Source organism: Camelus ferus, chromosome 3, assembly GCF_009834535.1.
Source record: "Camelus ferus isolate YT-003-E chromosome 3, BCGSAC_Cfer_1.0, whole genome shotgun sequence".
In the NCBI taxonomy this organism is placed as follows: domain Eukaryota; kingdom Metazoa; phylum Chordata; class Mammalia; order Artiodactyla; family Camelidae; genus Camelus; species Camelus ferus.
Window position 1 is genome coordinate 95608457 of NC_045698.1, and position 21759 is coordinate 95630215.

General features: G+C 45.7%; 1 protein-coding gene and 1 long non-coding RNA gene across 3 annotated transcripts in view; one reads left to right on the top strand and one right to left on the bottom strand.

Moving 5' to 3' along the window:
• The window catches only part of SPOCK1 (SPARC (osteonectin), cwcv and kazal like domains proteoglycan 1), a 469763-nt gene that overhangs the window by 245806 nt on the left and 202198 nt on the right, over positions 1-21759 (bottom strand). The window contains exons 3-4 of one of the 2 annotated variants that reach the window (XM_032476824.1): positions 15892-15900; positions 9898-9943 (exon numbers count right to left, since the gene is read on the bottom strand). In XM_032476824.1, the coding sequence (XP_032332715.1) occupies positions 9898-9943; positions 15892-15900 (55 nt within the window). The remainder of the gene's footprint in view (positions 1-9897; positions 9944-15891; positions 15901-21759) is intronic. The other variant, XM_032476825.1, reaches the window with a different exon arrangement.
• On the top strand, positions 4246-7314 carry LOC116662723. Its single transcript, XR_004318732.1, has 3 exons — positions 4246-4255; positions 4374-4376; positions 7140-7314. It is a non-coding gene; the product is annotated as an uncharacterized LOC116662723 (long non-coding RNA).

Genomic DNA, 21759 nt, shown 5'->3' on the forward strand with positions numbered 1-21759 from the left:
CTTCTCCTCTGTGCACAGGAGTGCATCTGGTATTTCCCACCTGTCCGATCCCTTTCTGCCATTCTTTTTTGGCCAAAGGAGAGCAGGAGCAGCACAGAGCAACTGCTGTCCCCAGCACTCACCTCCCACTGAGGGCTCCTCAGGACAGGCAGCCACTGCCCCAACCTGCCCCAGAGAAGGAACCTAATACCGTCACCCCGAGACAAAAGGGGCTCAGCTCTTCAGGATGTGGTGGGTGTTTCTAAATCCCCATGGCACCTCATTTCACGTGAGTTGTGTGAGTGCTTGTGTACCTGTGAGAGGACAGCGGTGTTGTTTCCCTCTTCCTGAGATTAAAGCAATCCATCTGAAAGCAATGCAGGCGGCCACCGAGAACCAGTAGGAATAACCCCAAGCTCTGCCGGGGTTCAGCATTCATGCTCATCACATGTGACTTCGGGCCTCCCTGTGTCAAAGTGCAGCTGGGCAACAGTGACTCCACCCACTTGGGTCCCCACTCTGCTGGTGCTGCCTCTCCCCTCGGGCCACCCTCCTGCTCCAGGACAGTGGGACCCCAGGGTCTCATCAGCCTCCAGAGCACACATGCCGCAGGCAAAAGACAAGGCTTGACAATGGGGCCCTTGGCTTTTGTCTGGAAGAAGCCACAAACCAGTCCAAGGACACATCTACCCTCTTGTTTGGTTTTTAAACAATGGATTTAATTGCTAACACCAAAGAAAGAGTTTTCATACACAAAGACTGATCCTCTGCAGAAATCAGAATTCCTAGAGATGTTGCACTCCAGCCCCTCAAGACCACCCTCAGCGAGAGCTGGGTCATGGTCACTCTCCCGAGGTGGAGCAGGTGCTAGCTTGTCCCAGGCCCCAGCCCCTCCCCATGTCCTTGCACCAGATCCACCTCATTATTTGCAACCCCTGCTCTAGAGGGATTTCAACATCAGAACGATCTGGAGAGACAGCTGGGGACAGAGGGAAACAACCTGCTGGAGTCATGACTTACATTTTCTTCCTGTCTCTTAAGAAACATCTTTTTTAGAAAAGCAGCCTGTGAAATATCCCTTCTGTAGCAGCTGAAGTCTCAACCATCAGGACACATTTCTTCCCATCAGAGGCTGCTCCACCCACTCCTCTCCTGGCATCTACCCATCCTTAAAAAGGCTCCAGGTCATGTCCTCCAGGACCCTTTTCCAGACTCTCACCCAGGAAGGGCTGACTGTCCCCCTGCTTGAGCTCCCTGTCTGCAAGATTCTGTCAGGGCTCCTCAAGGACACCTCTGAGTTATTCCACGTCACACGTCTCCGTCTCTCTCGGGGATACACAGACTACACACGCCCTGAGGAACGCTTCTGTCACCTTCCATATCATGTCCCTGCGTGGAACCAGCTCAGCACTACTGGTCAGCGCTGGACTGAACAATTCACTGATCCAACAGCTCACACACTCAAAGGGAGAAGTGGGCACTTCAAAACCACTCTGCAAACTGAGAATCCGAACACAACATTCATCCTCTTTTACCAAAGCATCATTGCCTTTATCATACACACAGTAATAAGACTGGATCAGGCACTACATCAGGAGATTCACAGACCCCTCACGTCACAGGGCTGAAAAATGCCATAGTTCCTGTTTTACAGATAAGGAAATCGAGGCCCAGAGAAGCTAAGTGCTTGCCTATTAAAGGGAAGAGCTAGAGATGAACCCCATCTGTGAGACTGCAAAGCTCAGGGTCGTCCCAATACATCACAACGCCTTTCACCACCACGGCTACCAGGATAGAAGGAACATTTGATAGGCCTCCAGCAACGAATTGCTGCATAACACAACCAATGACCTTAACAAAGGAAAACCCTTCACCTCAGGCAGAGGGGCTCTGGGAACACAGGTGATGCTGGCAGTGTTTCTCCAAGCAGCCATCTCTCTATTGTGAAAATGCTCTAATCCACTCTACAATCTCCAATGAGGAAAATCTAAACAGCATTATTGATTGATTTTAAAATTCAGCTGACATTTTTTTCCCTATTGAGAATTTCCCCAAACCCAGGCTGTTTCATTAGGACTCCACAAATACAACATAGTTAATTCAGGGGCTGCTGTTCTCGCAGGTAGAAAAGCAGGAAGGATTTTTTTTCTCTCTTTTTTTATATAACTAACACTACGTTTTACGAGTTTAGGGAAAGGTAATAAACCTGTCTTTTAAACGGATTTGTTCTTGCTGAAAGAACCTCTTAAACATAGTAATAGAAAGCCACGGGGCCCCGTTATTGGAAGGTAAATTTTACTAGCCTTCGTGATTCCCCCAGACTCCATCCAAAGGGTGGAACAGCCTAGAATGGCTTTGGCTCTTAGGTTCTGAAGACACAGGGCGCTGGGAGCTCCTAGAGAAGCCTGAGGAAGCTGAAACCTTAACACCCACGCAGCCGCGGCTGCGTTTCCATGAGGAAATGGAGCCACACAGACACTATGGGCAGGGCTGAGCTCAGAAGAAAGTGAGCGTTCCTAAGCACATGCTGCACACCAACCCCCAGCTCTTTGCAAACATGAGCTCGCTCAGTTTTCCCAAATGCCCACAAGATGGATTTCATCAGCCTAGGTAAGTCAGATTACTCAAAGAGATGCCTCAAGTTCATGGGAAAGCTGAGATGTGAACTTGAGCCTTTTAATCCCTGGCTCTTTTCTCCACTCCTTGCAGTGCTCACAGGACTCGGTGACAAGACAAAGTACCTTCTACTTTGGCCTTCTTTGCTTTTTACTCTGAGCCTCCCACCCTACTCCTGGCAGTTAAAAGGCCCATTTAATTCCATTGGTTTTATTGAAGTGATATTCATACCTCATTGGTTCAACTGTAACCTGTGAAATAAGAGCATTGGACTTCAAATTTTACGTGTTTCCTTCCTTTATGAGGAAAACATATACAGACTCTCTGCTGCCTGAAACCATGAGCGCTTGCTTAGCTATCAGATGGAAGGGACCTCAGGAGCCATCCCACCCACCCCTTTGATTGCAGAGGCAGGTAAACAAAAGTCAAGAAAGGCGCCATGACTTGCTGAAAGTTGCACATTTTAATACCGGTAGAGTTGTGTCCCACCTGGGCCTCCCTCCTGAGACATCACACTCTGGGCCAAGGGGCCTGAAGGAAGAATCATTCAGCGTGTGTTAGAAATCTTAAGATAAGGCAGCCCCAGTGGCAAAACAGATGAGACAATCTAAATGGCCACCAGTAGGGGACTAAGTGGATAAACTGGAGCATAGCAAAGTAAAATAGAACTCTTCAATATAAAGGAATTAACTACATGGACAACTATCCAAACAAAAACCCTCAAAAACAATTTTCAGTGAAATTAACAGGTTAGAGAAGAAAACATCCATTTCTGCTGGACAACATATAACAGAGTTTACAGACAGACACACGGGACATGAAAGGATGAGAACACAGAGAGAAGAGCATGTTAATGACAGGGTCAGCTTTAGGAAAAAGAAAATGGAAAAGAGGGCCAAGAAGGGGCACCCGGAGGATTTCAATCTTACCTGTGATGTTGTATTTCCTTAAAATAAACAAACAGGCAAAGGCACCCAGAGATCAAAGATAATGCTTTTAACTTGATCTAACTTCAAAGCGGATAGGCTGAGTAAAGCAGGAGCAAACCAATATTTGAATGAGTAGTTTTCTATTTCTTCTCTGGCAGAAGCGACTTGGAAAATTTAAAAATCAATACTCTAAATTTTTTTAACTAGTAACTATTTTACTGTCATACTCAAGAAACAGAAGAAGGGCTGGCAGTAGGAGAGAGGCCGGTATGGATGGAGCGGAGTATGAACTGGTTGACTTGAGAAAGAGGCGCTGTTCCTGTTAAGGGGAGGGAATGGTCCTTGAATTACACGGAAAGGCAGATGTGAGAGGGGGAAACCAACCAGACCAAACATGAGAGAACCTGGAGAAAATTATTAAGATGCTTCCCACAAAGTAGGCCAGCTGCCTCTGAGAATCGGTAGCCTAAGAGATCAGGCAGGATGAGCAGATCCTTCAACACCAAAAATTTTTCAAGGTCCTCCAAATGCAAATCAGAGGGTCTTTTAAGGGGTGAGGTTGAGTTTCATGTCAAGAGGAAAGCTATGGGGATTTCAGACTTCTGTTAAGCCCATCGTGTAAAATTTCAGATTAATCTAGAGGGAAAAAAAAATCTTCTGAAGAACAATTTCAGCAATAAGCAATCTTGCCTCCCCAAGCGCCCTTTAAAACTGTGACAAAACACGATGCTGTGACAATCCATAGGGCTCTGGCTCCAGAAACACAGCTGGAAGACGTGAAGAACTCTTCCCTTCTGAGTTTTAGAATTTTCACCTGAAAACAGTTCAGGGCTTTGGGCAGGATCTGAGCTTGTCAGGATCCGGGTATTATAGATTGGACGTCAAAGGGCAAGGTTTTTCTTCTTTAATTCTACTCAAGTGAACAGCATGAGTGAACAGGGCCCCTGCCTTCTCGAGCTTTATTTTTATCTGGAGATCAATTTCTACAAGTTCCTATTCTGCTCTGAAGATCACCAGCATCATCTGAGATTTAGTCACAGTCAGGCTGCTCTGGAGGAAAAATGATTAGTATTCACTCCAGAAGGGAAGACATTATCCTTTAAACCAACACCTATACACTTTACCTAAGACATTCATTTATTCCATATTAAAGGAACCCACTCATCTCCAAAAAGTTCCATGATAAATCCCCTTCAACCATTTTTCCTAAAATGGTTTGTCTCATCAAGAGGACCTTCCTATCCTAATAAATCAGCGGGTTCTTTCCTAAGCAGACCACAGCTACAGTTGAGAACCGAGATTAATTTGTGTCCCATCACTTTAAGACATCTTCAAGTTATCAGAATTTTACATTAAAGTCATGTATTGGTTATATACATAAATTACCTTCCCAACTCCCCAATGCAATAACAACAACAAGGATAGCCTTTCACTCAGCAAAAGCATTGTGAATAAGCTTCAATTTTCTTTTTCAGAAAGGACTGGTCTAGAAGCTTTGAAACTGCTTGTTAGAACTCACTTTGTTCCTTGTTCATCCCCTCCCTCAGTGAACCCCCGAAGCACTACCTTTTATTTCTGTACCACAGGGCTGGGGTTCAATCCATGATCTCTTTCTCTCCCCTCAGGCCTTGTGAAGAAACTTCGTCATCAGCCACCCAACTCCAGGGGAAAAGAGAGTCTCTACAACAGCACCTGATCGTTGCCCTGAAGGGGACAGTGCCCAGCTGAGGTTGGCGGTGCACCGATCCACATTCCACAGACAAGACGAGTGAGGCCGAGTGGTAGCAAAATCTCACCTCGACTAAAAGTGACTATGTCACTTGTGTAAATACGTGACATCATACGGATTCCCCAGTTTCCCAGACCACCCTTTTTGCATCCCCACCCTCACCAGCACTTGCTCTTGCTCCCTCCCCTCTGCCCCCATAAGAGCCTGGATGGATAACCAATGATGGGTAACCTCGAGTGTCCCAGGAGAGGCCCTCCTTAGTGTGGGCCCTATCATCTAGCACAGGGGGAGATAAACATCAGCTTTTGGTAATTGTGCACAGAATGAATGACAGAATGAACACATTAAGAGCCTGAACCTTTTCAGCCCCAATCATGAGGATATGGGATGGAATAATGCAAAGACCCACCTACCAGAAGACAGGCCAGCTCCAATTTAGCCTGGGAGCTTCAGAGCATGACAACTGTGAAGGCCCCCAGAAGGAAATATAAGAAAGAAAACCTGCGTGGAGGGAGAGAGGCAACAAGGAGAGGCAGCTAGACAGAAAGGAGGGAATGAACAAGATCAATTACTGGCTAATCAATTACAACACTTAGGGAGCTCTTACTATCTGTGAAAACATTAACTCATTTAATCCTCTCAAGGATTTTATTGTTGCCATTTCCAGATGGGAAGTCACAGAATCAGAGAAGTTAAGCAACTTGCCTAAATTCACACAGCTAGTAATTGGCAAAGTTCCAAATTTAGAGGCTCTGACTACAAACCCCAAGACCCCATACTGCACTTGGCAAAGTGTATCGCACAGCATACAATACTTTCTCTGGGTACCTGATAGGAGTGGGGTGAAAAAAGAAAAAGAAAAATGTGATCCAAGGCAAATTTAGAAAAAGGTAAGTTAAGTGGGCTTCTTGACCAGAAGACTTCTCAAAGCAAGCACAGTGAATCTCCAAGAGATGAACGGAGCATATGTATGTCCCAAATTTATCTGCACGGTGACTGTTTTCTTAAGGAAGCATCTTGCTGGATCAGATGTCACTTTCAGAAGCATAACCTCATGTCTGCTCAATACCCACTCTGTGCTCCGAGGTCGGCTAGGGGGCCAGTGGAAGGAAGGTGCCAAAAGGACAAAGCGGCAGAGACCACCCAAAAGTCTGGAATCACTCCACAGCCCTACAGGTTCGGCCAGCCCCCTGCAGAGGTCCCCTCAAGGGCCTTCGCCCCTCTGCCCACACAGAACAAAGAGCTGCTTGCCTCTGCCCAGTGTCCTCGTCAACCATGCAGCCCGTGCAGCTGCCTGCATGGCGTCAGTCTTTGTGGACTTCACAAAGGAAATTTCTCACCTGAGTTAATCATTGTTCCTTCAATTCCAAACTCAAGTCTCTCTCTTCCGTGTGGAGATCTGGCATGAAATCATTACAATCAAAAAGCATTACTCTGCCCAAATCTCAGAAAGAATTCTTAGAAAAGCCTGAAGTTGCTGGCTATTACACTCCACTGCCAGAAGTATTCATGATTCTCTTAAAGATAACAAGTTAAGGACATGTTCAGTCTCGTGGAAGGAGACCTCCAGGTAAGGAACTTTTCTTCTAACTACCTTGGAGTAATATGGTAAGTGCTGGCTCTATAAAGCCCTGTTGTTCAAAGTTCAGTAAATATCCTTCATCAGAGCACACAATAACAGGTAAGTATTTCTTGAATACTATGGGTGCCCTTACTATTCACCCCAATACTTAAGACAATCAGGAGCCACATGGGCATTTCAGAGGGCAAGCTACAGAGTTGAATGATGATGTCTGACCCTCTGTGACTAAAGCCCAGGGCTCCAACGCAATGAATGGAGCAAAAGAGAAGTAACCCAGGAGTTCTGTAGGAGGGACATCATTTAGCAGATCTGTCTCAGGCTCCTAACCATGGCTGGTGAGCCACCAAACTAAGTCCTGTAAAGTATTGCTCTCATCACATCACTCCTGTGCTCAAAAACTTTCCATGGCTCCCCACTGCCAAGAAAACAAAGCGTAAACTCACAGATTGGTATGAAATGCCCTTCACAACCTGCCTCCAATCCACCTTTCTGGCTTTACCAGCATCCCCCACGTATGGCCTTCCTTCCCTTTTCTCCCTACATGTCATGCCCACCCCACAGCCACTCCATCATGAAGCCTCCCTCGGCACCATCCTAGAACGTATGTGTCATCTGGAGCTCCAAAATGTTTTCCAACGAGTTCCATCTCTATCAACCCAAAGTTTTCCCCAACCACAAAACCACCAGAACCACGTTTGATTTTTTTCCAGCTCCGGAGGGGAAATGACTTCTCCCTGCAGCTGACAGTCTCTGCTGGAGTTCTGCTATCCCCCTGTTTTCTGGAAGATGAAATGCTCTACCTCCTCCATGCCTGTGGTTTATATTTCACCCAGCCGTGTCGGCGCTGATCTAGTAACCTCCCATTTTTATTGAGAAGCACACAATGTAATTGATGACATCTGCTGGGGCTGACATTGTAAGTGAAGGCTATTCTCAGGCCTCCCTGCTCTCCCCCTGGCTCTGTATATAAATAGCCAATGGCAGCTACACCTGAGGCACAAAGTGGGGCTTCTCGGCTAAGGTCCTCAATTATACCCCATGAAGTCATGCAGTTTTCCGGGAGGACTTATCTTAGCAGACCCAGTTCTCCAGTCTGCAGAGCTAGAAAAAGAGGGAGCCAGGACAGGACACTGCTGGATATAGTTGCCAACCTTCTTTGGAGAGAAAAATCCCTATATGGGCTTTTTGGTTAAGCAGATTTAAATACCAGGTTCAAAGGAAGTTATCATTTACATCCTATGTATCGTTTACATGTATCAAATGACAAAGGATGCCGACCTTCGTGTGTAACCTTTCCCAAGGTGTATTAGGAAAAATAAAAATGGGACTCACATTTTTTTCCCTTGGGAAAGTTGTCATATTTGTTTGCAGTCCGCGGGGAAGAATAAATTGCGCAGTTATTTAGGCAACATTTGATCCTTACAGGATGAGAACTTATTTCTGCACCTGAGCCAAATGCTTCAGTTCACGGCCAGCATTAGTTGAGGTACCTCCATAAGCAAGAGCCTGGTAGAGGTGTTTACAGAAGGACTCATTTACCAGGCACACACAGTGAATGTGTTGCTCTCTATCCAAGTGTTCTTCCCCAGGAAGGCACAGCCTTTTAAAAGAAATTTTTTAGAAATTGTGACCATTTTTGATGGAAAATTTCTAAATTAAATTACAAGTACCTTCGTGTGATTTCCTGTGATGATTTAGTCATTGTTAGAGTTGTCGAAATGTGGACCTTGGAGACTCAGATGTACAGCCTAGGAGGTCCTCCAAAAGAAAGCCTTCCCTGGCACCTGCCCCCTACACACACACACGCATGCTCACCAAGTCTCCACCTAAAGACTCACCTACACACACCTGCATCACAGTCATTAGCACAGCCCACTGCAATTGCTGACGGAGCTATTTCCCCACTCCCCACTCTGAGCTCCTCCTGGGCGGGCACCACAGATTTTTTGCCTTATCCCCAGCAACCACCTTGGTGCTTGAACACAGAGCACTAGGTCCATGGGTGTTTGAGAATGAATAAATGTAGGCATGTATGAATGAATAAAACGCTGCACTACTGGAGGATACAAGCTAAATGTACATGTGGATATTTTAATGCCAATTTTGCTTATAAGAAAACTAGAGTCCAGATGGAGAGACCCATTAAAGTGACAAAGGAGAGGGCAGAAAGGGGCGCCTTCTATTACATTACTGGGCGATGCCTTCCTTGACTTTGTGTCAAGGGGACCATCAGGATTCCATTAAACACTCAAGCTACAGAACTGACGCTGATTCTCAGAGGTATGGACATTTGAGACTCGGCAGGGAGTGTTTTCCCTCTGAGTTCCAGCATTAACTGCAGGCACAGACTTGAAGTCCAACCTACCAGCATTCTGGCAGCAGCCTGTGCCAACAGCAGTGACACATGGAACAATAAGAGCAAAGGCACAATTCACAGCAGGGCCTCACTGTGTCTTAAACAACCCGCAGGAGGACAGTGGTGGGGATGTACAATTGCCACCAGGAAACTGGCTTGGTGCTTGCTGGTGTGAGCAGAAATGGTCCTGAGGACCCAGCTTAACCCCAAGTAGGTCGGGGGCGGCCTCGGAAACAAGCTTTCATTTAGAGACCACGAAGAAGTTATTTAACAAATGAAGTATCAGTGCCCTCGAAAGCCTCTCGGGATTAGCCTGTTTCCAGAGAGAAAGCTTCATGTCTGTGGCTCATGTGAACTGGACAGCATCTCCAGGCACAGTCTGTTCCATGAGGGAAACGACTGGATTCAGCCCAACAATCCACCAGGTTAGCCTGATAACCACTTTACTATTTTGGTTTTTTAAGTGTTTGTTTTTTACAATACCAACCAATGATTAAAGTGGTCAATTCAATCAAAAAATGTCTTTTAATCTGTCTTAGTAGCAGACAAATAACCAATTTGATAAAAGAATCTCTATCAGTCCCCGATGTCAGTAAAATAAGACAGCGAGCTGGCCTCTGTGGGAAGAGCAACTCAGCATGCCAGGAAGGAAAAATGAGATAGCATTTCCCAGGGAACATACAGCAAGAAATCGTGCATTCTTTACCTTGGTCAAAGGGCTTGTTGGGATTCCAGTTTCTGAAATAATCATCCTATATAAGGAGAAAGAAACAGAAAACAAAGGTCAGATTTCAGGACGCTTCTCGCATAATTGCATAAAAACCTGAGTTTCTCCCCACCTCCCAAAACACAAAGGAAAACACTAACAGCTTAGAAATCGTTCTGAGGCATTCACGTGCAATCAAAAACAAAACAAAACAAAACAAAACAAAACAAAAAAAAACTTGTCTTTCAAACAGTACAGATTCAACACTGGGAACAGTTAATACATTTCAGGCTAATATGGAAGCAGCACTGCTCTTCCTGGTTTGACAGATACACCTAAGTGCAAGAGATATTTGCTATCAATTATACTGAAGGCGATGCCTTGCTGTTCCCACTTAGGATTAAGCCTCTGTGTTTGTAACCACTGATAATTCAACCATCAACATTCCTTCTACATGAAGACATGTAGTTTGTGGTGCACACTGCCAGTTTCCTAACACTCACAAAAACCTAAAAAGAGAGGGCCATTCAAATGTTAGAATTAACCACAGGCATATATTTAGCTTAATACTATTTGTTCCGGGCATGTAAAGATAAAAAACAAAGGCTGGCCCATCTAGTTGATTCATAACCGTGTCTCTCGTACATGCAGGCTTAGACAGTTCATCACTCTGGATTTGCAATGGGCTAGGCCACTCACTTCTCCACTGTCACTTTAACGTCTTCTCCACATCTAATAACCCTTTCCTTCCAAACCTCGACTATCCACTCTGCCCTCCCTGTCAGCGCTCACCCGTCCCCACTTCGGCCGAGCACCCCTACTCCGTCAGCTCAGCTCGACAATTTACAACACACAGAGGCCCCACCCGTGGACATCATCCCCACCCCATTATTAGGGCATGTGCCCCTAGGTAGTTAATTTTCTCCTGAAAGTACTCAAATTCTTTACTCTATGTGTTTTGGGCTGGTATTCTGCACACTGCAGTTTCAGAAAGTGGTCCAAAATGAGGCCTCAGTTTCTCTTCTAGAAAAGTTCATTTACATCAAAAGTGCACAATTAGTCCAGCTTATCTCCTGCTGCAGTTTATCTCCGTCACCATTTCCTGTGAATTTTATTGGCCTCTGTGTCATTCAGTTACCTGGCTTTATTAGATTCTTGTTGAGTTCACCTAAGCCCTGCAATAGATTTTAAGAACCTGGATTTAGAGTAAAATCAGAACATGACTTCTTGGGTAGTGATTCCATTTTCCAGAGCATGAATAAACATGATCAGTTGCCTCTGGATCCTTGGGATTTGGCATTAAACTATTTTTAATTCCAAGGAATTGGCACCTTTGCTCTGGCTTTAATTTTATGGTGTAACTGGCTTTCTCATCTACCCAGTTTGGAAGTGAGAAAGTTGAAAAGAATCCCTCTGCCACATCTCTCTTCATTTATTATTTTAAATAGAATCCTAATCTTTTGAACTATGTGGTTTCAAACTCAGAAGCCAGAGTTAAATGATTCTAAGTTAAGGGCTGGATGATCAGTGGGAAATTTAGCACCTGATTTCTCCAGTTTGACAGCCAATATCCTCTTGGTCCTAAACACAAGCAAGTTATCTAGACACTCTGCTTTTCATAAGAGCAAGGGAAGAAATAACCCAAGAAGAATTCATCCTCACCACTGGAAAAAAAATAAATAACAAACATCCATCCTTCCAACAGTGGTTCATCAGGGCCCTCTGAGCTCCAGACAGAGGCATCACACCAACAGCGATCTGGAATCATGTGAAATATTTTCTCCTTGAACATGCTGTTTTAATACACAGAGTCCTCGGAAGCTTAGGATGTGTGTCTGACAGGCAAGGGCTGGAGCCAAAGACAAGTTCCTTTCCTTTAATTTCACGTGTCACATTCTCTTTCATGTCCAAGGAAGGTTCAAGCAAGTCTCAAGAACTGACTATTCCCTAATGATCTCAACATACGTGATGGCTTGGATGGAATGTGAAGCATTCTTCTGGACCTAGTCACTTTTCCAGGCTAACTATCCTTGCCATTTTTACGTGTTTCTTAGGGAAAAATCATGGTTTTAAATATAAAGCCTCTAAAAGCAGATATCTGCATTAGAATATTTAAAAGTCATTGTGAATGTAGTATTGCCTAATTGCTGCCCAAATGCGAAAGTACACCTTGAGTCAAAGCTCATTATGCAACATAAGCCCTTCAAACAGCCTCTTGCCCAGCAAGGCCAATCGAGAAGGAAAATGATTCCCTGAATCTGATTGCTTTCGCCCAGCCTTTAGGAAAGCTGATGGCCAAAGCAGAACCCAATGAGCCAAAAGCTGAGAAAACCTTGGGTGTAACTGCTTTGGCTAAAGCTGAGAGAGAAACGGCTTATCAGGGGCCAAGATCCTGAACACGTGGAGGGTGCTCACGGAGGGGAGAACCACCCCAGAGCCTACCTGGGGGGTGGTCAGTGAGCACGGGGGAGGGGACTGCTTAGCAGGTCCTGCTACAGTGAGGTTGGAGCTCACAGGTCAGCCTCCCACACTGTACCGGCAGCTGGGACTGGTCTGAACACGTGGCCAGTCTAAGCAGCGGGGGCTGTGCCCATCAACCCACTCTGTCTCTGCGGGAAGTTTGGTGAGGGAGCATCCAAATTCACATGGAAAAAGCCAAAGATAAAAGAATGTCCTTCTAGAGGCCCATGTCATCCCTGATTCCCACTGAACAGTCGGTACACTCAAGGGACAAAGATGGCTAGCTGGTCATGTCTCCAGAGCCTAAGAGCCAGGGAAACCAGCCCAGATCTTCTTGTATCTTATTTTCTAAGTCTTCTAAACATATTGTATTTAAGTAAAGTGTATATTTTACGTTATCCTAAAACAGACCCAGGACTTCCTGTGCTGTTCACAGTTCTGTTTTCTCAGTTATAAATCCCTCCATGGGAAGCAGCGTGCCTGCCCTTACCTTATCCCAGTGCTGCATTGTATCCCAGGGCCTTCCCGCTGTGGGGACCTCAGGGTCTGATCTAGAGAACAGTAAAGGGCGGAACTCGGAGAGCCCTCACCCTTGATTTTCCTTCAGGCCCAATAAAATTGCAGCCAATTAAAATCCAGACTGTGATGGAAGACATGTGGAATGTCTCAGACCACAGTTGCCAGGAGAGGTATATCTGTCTTAGTTGGTCTCTTAACTGATAATTTTACCATCTAGTGATGATGCTTTTAAAAATGACTTGCAAGGACCCCAGTAGCAGTTCATTTTTAAAACATACACCTTAATAGAAAGATGCATACCTAAATACAGTCATTTATTATATTCATTAACTCCTGTTAGTGCATTCTTCAGGATGAGGAATGAAGGACAGCCATGTTACTATCCATGTGTATTTCATGGGCTACACAGCACAAGCTAATTATGCCAAGCCTCTATTGGACAGAGCAGAGAACAGTCTTCCTCTAAATTCTAACCATATGAGGAAGGCTGATTCCATTTCACTGTACCACTTCAAAAATGAAAATTACCCAACTCTTTAGGGACTGTTAAAACCTGGAAGAACTTGTAAATTTTAAAAGTCTCAAATTTGAACATATTGACTTATGTCCAAAATCATGAAACATCTCAAGTTACAATAAAGTCATAGTAAAAAAACATCAAAAGTCAGCCTACAGATCACAATAAGAAAGTGACAAATCATAAAAATGAGGAAGGCAGGGGTGGTACTGATGGCAGAGGAAGAATCATGGGAATGATCATGACCCCAAATATTTGTTTTAAATCCTCCACAGCTGATCAATATAGATAAAATCATCTTTATCTCACTAAATAAATAACCTACTAACATAATACTGGATCCTGTGAAATTACTGGCACCCAGTGGCTGGTACAAAGGACCTTACCTCTGAGTTTTCAACATTAGAGATACACTATTTTGATAAGCATTCTTGGAAAGGGAAATTTATTTAAAATACATACATGTATAACACATATTGGATATTATCTAATAGATATTAATAAGGATATACCATTTATCCATGTTAATAACATATAGATGTACATATATACGTATATGCCAAAGAACATTCTGCTCTATAATGCATATTCCAAGAAAAACTTTTAAGCCTCCCTACCATGAAATGAGGCAACAACATTCCTGCCATAATTTACCATGATTAAGCCTCTTCATCATGGATGTCACAGCCAGTTTTGAATGGGAACCTGAATTTTTCTTCCACTGTTCCATAGCCCCAAAATGGCTCATGCAATTTAGCTCAAATATTCCCCAAGGGTTTGCCTTTCCGGAGGTGTTTATTTCAGCTCCAAGAATGTCAAAGCAACTCTGAGGAAGAGATGGAATGGCATAATCACATGGAAACCACTTTTGAAATCCGCCTGCTTTACTCCCACTTACAAAGATGATGATGCAATTTATTATATACCTTACAGCTTTAGATACTGCAGATCAAAGACACTTTGCTCCCATGGAACAGATCATTTCTCCTTCATACATATTTCAGCTAAGTTGTTTGAACACTGCAGCTTCATCTGAAGATTACCTGAGATAATACAAATTACCAGCCTAGAAAATAAATGGGAGCCTCATTTGTCTCAACCAGGAGTGAGCAACGGAGACGTGTATAGAAGGAAGTAAGGCAGAGCGAGGGCAGGCAGCCCCTTTGGGGTCATCTAAGACCCCCTGCAGATAAATACAAAAGGGGTTTATCAATACCAAGGTCAGGTGGACTAAAGTCACGTTCACAGTTCCTAGATGGAGGTCAATCCCACTTTATCGAACCCAAAACCTTTACAAACAGATCAATTAAGGGACTATAGGCAAACTGCTCTCAAAAGGATTCAGTGCCAACTAGTTAATTTTCACTCTACTTGTCTGGAGAGAATGGGAAGGAGGGCTGTCTGGCAGGCAGGATGAGTGTCCCTGAAATGATAATAGAAGTCACTGGACATGTGAGATTCCCAGATGACATTATACACATGCATCCCCTATATAAGGTGAAACTTGCCTGCAATTTTAATTTGTGTGCACTGGAAATCCCTACCTATCATGCTGTCAGGAGATACAAAACAACCCATCAGGAAAGGAAAGGGGCTAGCTTCCCAGACACCACCTCACCTCTGAGCTATTTCTGGTCACATTTCTGGGCAAGCAATGTGCTGTCAGTCTCCTCTCAGTCAGGCCTGTCCTTCCCATCCTTGGTGAAGAGCCCCAGTGAGAATCCTTCCAAATGAAGCATTCAACCAACCAGCCCAGCTTGAGCAGTGACTTGAGCCCCGTACCCCAGCAATCCCATCACAGACCGCACTCTTGAGAGCCCTGTTCACCAAGGACTGGTGCACAGGTCATTCACACATTCCCATGTGCACATATCATAGCCATACACCTGGGCCAGGTGACTTCTGAGCTGTGGTGGGTCTTACTCACCTGCATAGTCCCCCAAGGCATCACTCAACAGTACACAGTAAGTCCTTACTTAGACTGCATATAATCTAAATCAGCTGTTCCAACTTTAACATCTCTGTATCCATGTGAATTGCCCAGAACTGCTCTTGCTGTGTGTGTAAGGACAGGTGGGTGTATGTTTATATAGACACTCTAAATCACTTTCTTCCTGAACAGAGTGATTCTTTGATAAATTGGGCTGACATTTGGTATAAAGTCCTGCAGGCCTCAGACAAAATGATTTAGACAATAGCAATGTCAGTTGCTCTGCTCTTTCAATAAATAACCCACCAGTAAAACACAGATAATAACTGACAATCATACTTGCACTGTAACTAATGAGAAAAGATAAAGCAGCAAATGGACTTTTATATGCATTTGATAAATTGCATCCCCTGGATATACCACTGAAAAATAAATGTATGCAGCGCTGGTTCACTGAACTAAAACAAATATTTATCACAGAGATTTAGGATTCAGAGTGAAATTTACATTTTATTTGGCAACTATTTCGATGCTATGTCTACACACAGTTGAAAAGTCAAAAACCTACCTCAACTTCCTGAGTACGAAAGCATTATAAATGAGAAAAAAAAATAAAAGAATCACATCAAACAATAGGAAGGAATGTAAACATTTTCGATAATTGCATCACAATTTCAAATTATCATAACATTACAAAAGTCACAGGCAGATATTCTCCCTTAAGTCACTGACCATCATCCCCTTGAAAAGGTCCCCTCGTTCACTAGTTCATAGGCAAGAACATTAGATTCTCAGTGGAATAATTTAAGAGCGGACAAATCTGAGGGTCCTCAGGTGATCTGTGTCATTACTGTAGAACAGCTAACAACATCCTGATTAAATCCAAACTCTCAGTCATGATTATTATCTCTGAGAATTTCCTATGCCATTGGTCCAAAGGGTGAAATTCAATAAATGTCTCCTGTGATGACATCAGAGAGCAAGAGTAATAGACCTTCTACGTTGCTGCAAAGAAACAGTTTTCCCTTGCAGCTCCAAAATAGCTTGAAGGGGTCTAAAACCTGAGAAAGACACGGGTCCAGGGTCCTGGGTTGTAAAATGAGTAGGGTTGTCATGGCCCCTCCAGCCAATTAAGGGGTTATAACCACCACAAAGCGCTCACCCTCCCCAGGACTGTCTGTCTATCCCGTCTATCCATCCAAGCTGGCGTCGGGGGGAGTGACTGCTGGCTTGGGCTTTCTCAGACACAAAAACTGAGTCTGACGTCCCTTCCAGAAAGCATGCCCTACATTTGGCTTTTCTTGTGGGAATACAAATGGATCTATGATGCTCCATCTGTACTCTGACCAAGACAAGGGGTGTCTCCCAGACGCAAAGCCATCCACACCCTTGATCTCACAAGTACAATGATTGAAACGTCTGAACTGGCCAGGAGGGGGCTTATGAATGTCTAGACGGGTGAGAAGCAGGCAGGACTATGGAGTTAAAGGCAGAGGAGACGCTATGAACAGGAGAGGCTCTGAAGCAGATACAGGTTCAGATCCTGCCCTGAGCACTCACCAGCTCGGTGGCCTTGCACAACCCCCTCAGCTTCTGAGCTGTGGTTCCATAGGACAAGACCGCTGCACCTACCTTGGAGGATGGGTCACAATGATTCACGAGGACGTGGCAAACTGCCTGGGATACTATTAAGCACATAGAATGACTCAATAAATACAAATTTTGTGTCCACATCCAGAGGTTTTTAATACTGAGATGAACCAGGAACACTGAGAGAAACAGGCATTACAGAAAGAATGATGTGTTTAAAGTTTCAATAATGTGACATCTTGTGCATTTGAACCTAACCAAATAGGTCCAAATGAAGGGAGACTGATTACACTTGGGAACAATAGTTATGAAATATTTTAAATGCATGCAATTGTATTAGTCTTATGTATGAAGAGTGGCTTAGAAAAAATGCAATGAAATGGGAAAACATGAGATGCAAGCTCGTCTGTTTAAAGGTCAGGCTCCCACTCTCTAAGATTTAGTGACTCCATTTGTGGAAAAAAGGTAATATACCACAGAGCTGTTCTGTGCAACCAATGACGCGTTTTGAACCACTGTTAGCTATTACGTATCATTTAATTCTAAGTAAATTGAAGTTTCCCATTATGACTCACTCACTATGAAGTGAAGTGGGCCTACTCTGAACAGGTGAAATTCCTACATAATCATTAATTTCCATGTAGAAAACAGATAAAGGAACTCTGAAAAGGTCCATTCCATTGACACACCAAATAAGACCTTTGCCATCTTGGCACACATAAACCTGTACTTTACAGAAAATCCAAAGTATGCTGGCCTGAGGCCCAGCTTTGTCCAAGTATCACAAACTCCTAATTAATCAGGTCCCACCATCTTTCTCAGAATGCCACTCCTGCCACACCCTAGTATGGCAGGCCCCTGAACATCCAGATGCTGCCTTTTAGGGTATAAAACACTGGGTACTAACTATCACCTCCCTCCTGCCTCCCTGCCACCCTACACGGGAGGTGCTGACCACAGGGACTGGGGAAAGCTGCTCCTATGGTGACCTCCTGAAGGGACGTTCTGGCCTCATCTCTCCCTGGTATCAGATACTCGAGTTGCTCCCCCCAGCTCCCAGGTGAAGGCCAAGCTCACTAGCAGCTTACAGGGCCCTGCAAGGAGCAGCCCCTGCTGAGTCCTCCAGTCCCCCTGGGCCCACATCCCAGCTCCCACACTTTATTCCAGCCATAAGTGAACTACTTCTTGGAGCCACAACAGCCATGCTCACTTAAAAGCTCCGAAATTCCACACTTGCTGCTGTTTCTGTGCCTGAAACAACCTTCCTCGCCCTACTTCGATTAACATTTACTGTTCTATCAAATCCCAGTTTAGATGATGCTACCTGTGGGCTGCCTCCCTGTCCCTGATTCCCTGTGGTCTGCAACCCCACCGTGCTACCCACAACAGGGCACGGACTCTGCAGTGTCTGGCCACTCTCCCACCAATCAACCACACAGATGGCAGCCCCCAGAGCCACGGGCGGCCGTCTGTCTTCACCTCTAAACCTCCAGGGCCCAGAGGGGTGCTCGTTAGGCTACAAGTACTCAGTAAGCATCTCCCATGGAGAAATAAAACAATTCAACCTCTGTTGCTTTCTTTATGCCGGTATCTTGAGCTGCAGCTCCCTAGTTCATTCCCTTTTGATGCAGAGCTGCAGGCTCTGTGACCTGGAGGTTTCCAGGAAAGTGAGACAGGCAACGAACGCCCTTTGTGTGACTTCAACTAGAGCAGGAACTGGAACCTGGGGCCAGCGGGGATGATACTGGAAGACCTTGCACAGATGACCAAGGAGGAAAGGCAGACATCTGTCGGACATCCTCACCCCACATCTGCTAAGGCCCGGAGTCACCCCAAGGAACAAAGAGACTTCATGACTTGGCCTGTCACAGCTGGCAAAAATCTGAGTGAAGATTCAGGACTTGCATCCAGTTACAGTTCAAGTGAAGAAGTTGAAATTAAATTAAAAAATCAAAATGATAGGAATATTAACATGAATCATATAGAAATATAATGGCAGCTACCACATTCTGAGGCCTGGTGCTAAGCCAACTGTGTTAGTTCACCAAATACTTACAGTTACCATGTACATAAGGTGGGCACAGTCAGCATGCCTATGTTCCCAACTATGATATAGTTGGGAAAACTGAAGTTTAGATCAAATTACTGCACAGGGTCACACAGCTAGTGAGAAGTAGGAGGATCTGAACTCGGTTTTGCATGACTCTGAAGATCATGCTCTAAGCCCTAGACACACTGTTCAATGGCACCATGTGAAGGGAGGACAGTGACGCAGGTGAAGACCGGAAACCCTGGAGAGAGGACATGAGGCTCGCTCCCCTCTAGAGATGGAACTCAGTGTTCACAGGAGATACCAAGGGGTAGGAGATGAGCACAAAGACCAGAGGCTGCCCAAGATGCTCTGTCTACCAATGCAGTGACCCATAGGGCAGCTGAGCCTCAGCTGTCCCATCTGTTAAAGGGGGATGCAAACACCTGCCTCACGGGTCTTTGTGAGACTGGACAGCTAAGCTCATCTGTCTCATGCCTGGCTCTAGAAAAGCAGTCAGGACACCCAGATGTCCTGGTACCCACCTCTCCCCCAAACTGCCAGATGGCTTCCTGGGATTGAGCATCATGGCCGTCAGCCCTGATGACAGCAGCCTCAGCAGCAAGCTTTGTGAGCTGTGGACGGAGCGCTTACACCTGTCTGCCACTGCACTCTCTGGGGCCCACTTCAAAGTGGAGCATCCAACACCGACATCAAGGTACCGCATAGAGGATGTGGTGGCTTTGGCACCGGTCACTCTCTGGGAAGCCACGGCCACAGACTTTGCATGAAATTTTCATTAGCAGCACAGCCAGGCCTGCTGCACTTCCTCCCGGCCCTGCCACTCAGCCTTTTCTCTTGGAAGGAACATCTGGGAAAGCTAGCAATAAAAACTCCCTCATGGGGTCCCTGAAAGGATCCTAGCAGCCTCCCTGTCTACCCTCCTGTGCATCCTGAGGCTCTAGCTCTTGGACCATGCCCACAGCGGAAGCTCCTCATCAAAGCCCCAGAAATAGATCTGGGCAAGGTCTTTGCCCATTTCCAAGCAATGATGTCACAGTCAGAATCTGAGAGGGTTCACTTAAAATCTGCAGCTTCCAAAGTGGCGCTTTCCCTCTGGTAAGAGGTCACCAGTGTAGACAAGCCTGCCAAATAGATCCACAGTCCCAAGCTACAGTTTCCTTCTGCAATCACTGGCAAAGCTTCCACAGAGAAGGGGGGTGTGCCCTGTCTGAAGTGCAGCCACTGCTTTAACTAGGGTTTGCCACGAGGTAGAACAACCCTCTCACCCTGACTGAAGACCCTCCACAGGACCCACGCTCCCAAAGACAGCTGGGTCCAAGCAACACTGGATCGTGGAGATGGCTCATTTTCCTCTCAGCCACCAAGCCTTTATGCAACTCTGTGATGGATGTAATCCAGTCCCTCACCCCAGCAGTGCCGCAGAGATGCCTGGTAGACTCAGGAGACTTAGAGAAACAGCCGCAGAGCATTTCAGCCAGGCTCCAGACTTGGGAACATGCTCACCTGGCCACTCAGACATGTAGATAATGAATTTATGTCATGTGACAAGACAGAGTGCCCAGAGAAGCTGCAAGAGAACAGTCCTCGTACCAAGAGCAATGTGCACCCATCCCTGAGAGCCGTTCAGGCCCCACCACTTGGGGACCCATGAACTATTCTACTCCACGAACATCTAGATTTCCTGTTGCCCTTCAGAGGGGGTTCCATCATCTGGCTGTGCTCATTTAGGGCCTGGCACACTCACAGAAACAGAGCGAGGTTGCAGCTACCAAGGAAGCTGGGACTAGAGGCTCAAGGATGTCAGTGCCTGATAAGACATCCACATCTCATCTACAGGCACTAAGGAGCCACTGGAGGGCTGATATGGAGTTGGACCTCATCACATCACATCACATCACATCACATCACATCACATCACTACTTTCTGTAGCACGCTGGGCTGACTGAGTGTGGGGCAGATTAGAGAGAGCCCAAGTGTAACCAAGGACACCAAGGAAGAAGTTCATTCCACGTGTACACAAACATCACTTATGGAGCATGTGCTGCATGTCTGCCCTTGTGCTAGAAAACAGACATGAATAACCCCCAGCCCCTACCCTCAGAAGCCCACAGTCTGGCTAGGGGATGGGGAACAAGAAATGTCAGGAGATGAAGTGTAATATTACCAGGCAATGTGGTCATTACATGAAGAAAGCAGCTACAGAACACAGAGCAGGAAGCCACAAACTACTCCAGGGAACCAGAGCAGACTCTACTGAGGAAGTGGGACTTACACTGGGTCTGGATGGACAAGGAGTTTTCTGGGCAAGGGACACACAGCAGGGTGGGAGAGAGAAGCCAGCAAGGGCAACAAGCCTGAGTCTTTGCTTCAACAGCCTTGGGCTCAGGCAAAAAGTGGGGATGCCTGAGCCCAGGTGCAGCCACAGAGACCGGACAACAGGTCACACCTGCCTGCTTTGCTCAGGGTCCCCAAATCCCCATGGCCACACCACTCGGTCTGCCCTTTGTTTTGGGACCAGGAAGCCTGTAGCTGCTGTGGCTGGTCATTGGCATCACTGCGACCTGCTCACTCCAGCTGCAAGGAGGAGCAATGACACAATGTCTAGAGGAGCCACACTGACCCATGGCATGCCATCCCGGGAACCAGAGCCAGCTCACTCCCCGGCCCTTCCAACCAGCAAGCATCCCCATGCCACCTCTTAAGGACATGTGTGAGTCATATGGGCCACAACTGGAACCAACTAGTCTGTGTGCCTGTCCCTCTCTCTGTCCTGCAGAGACATACTGCCAGCT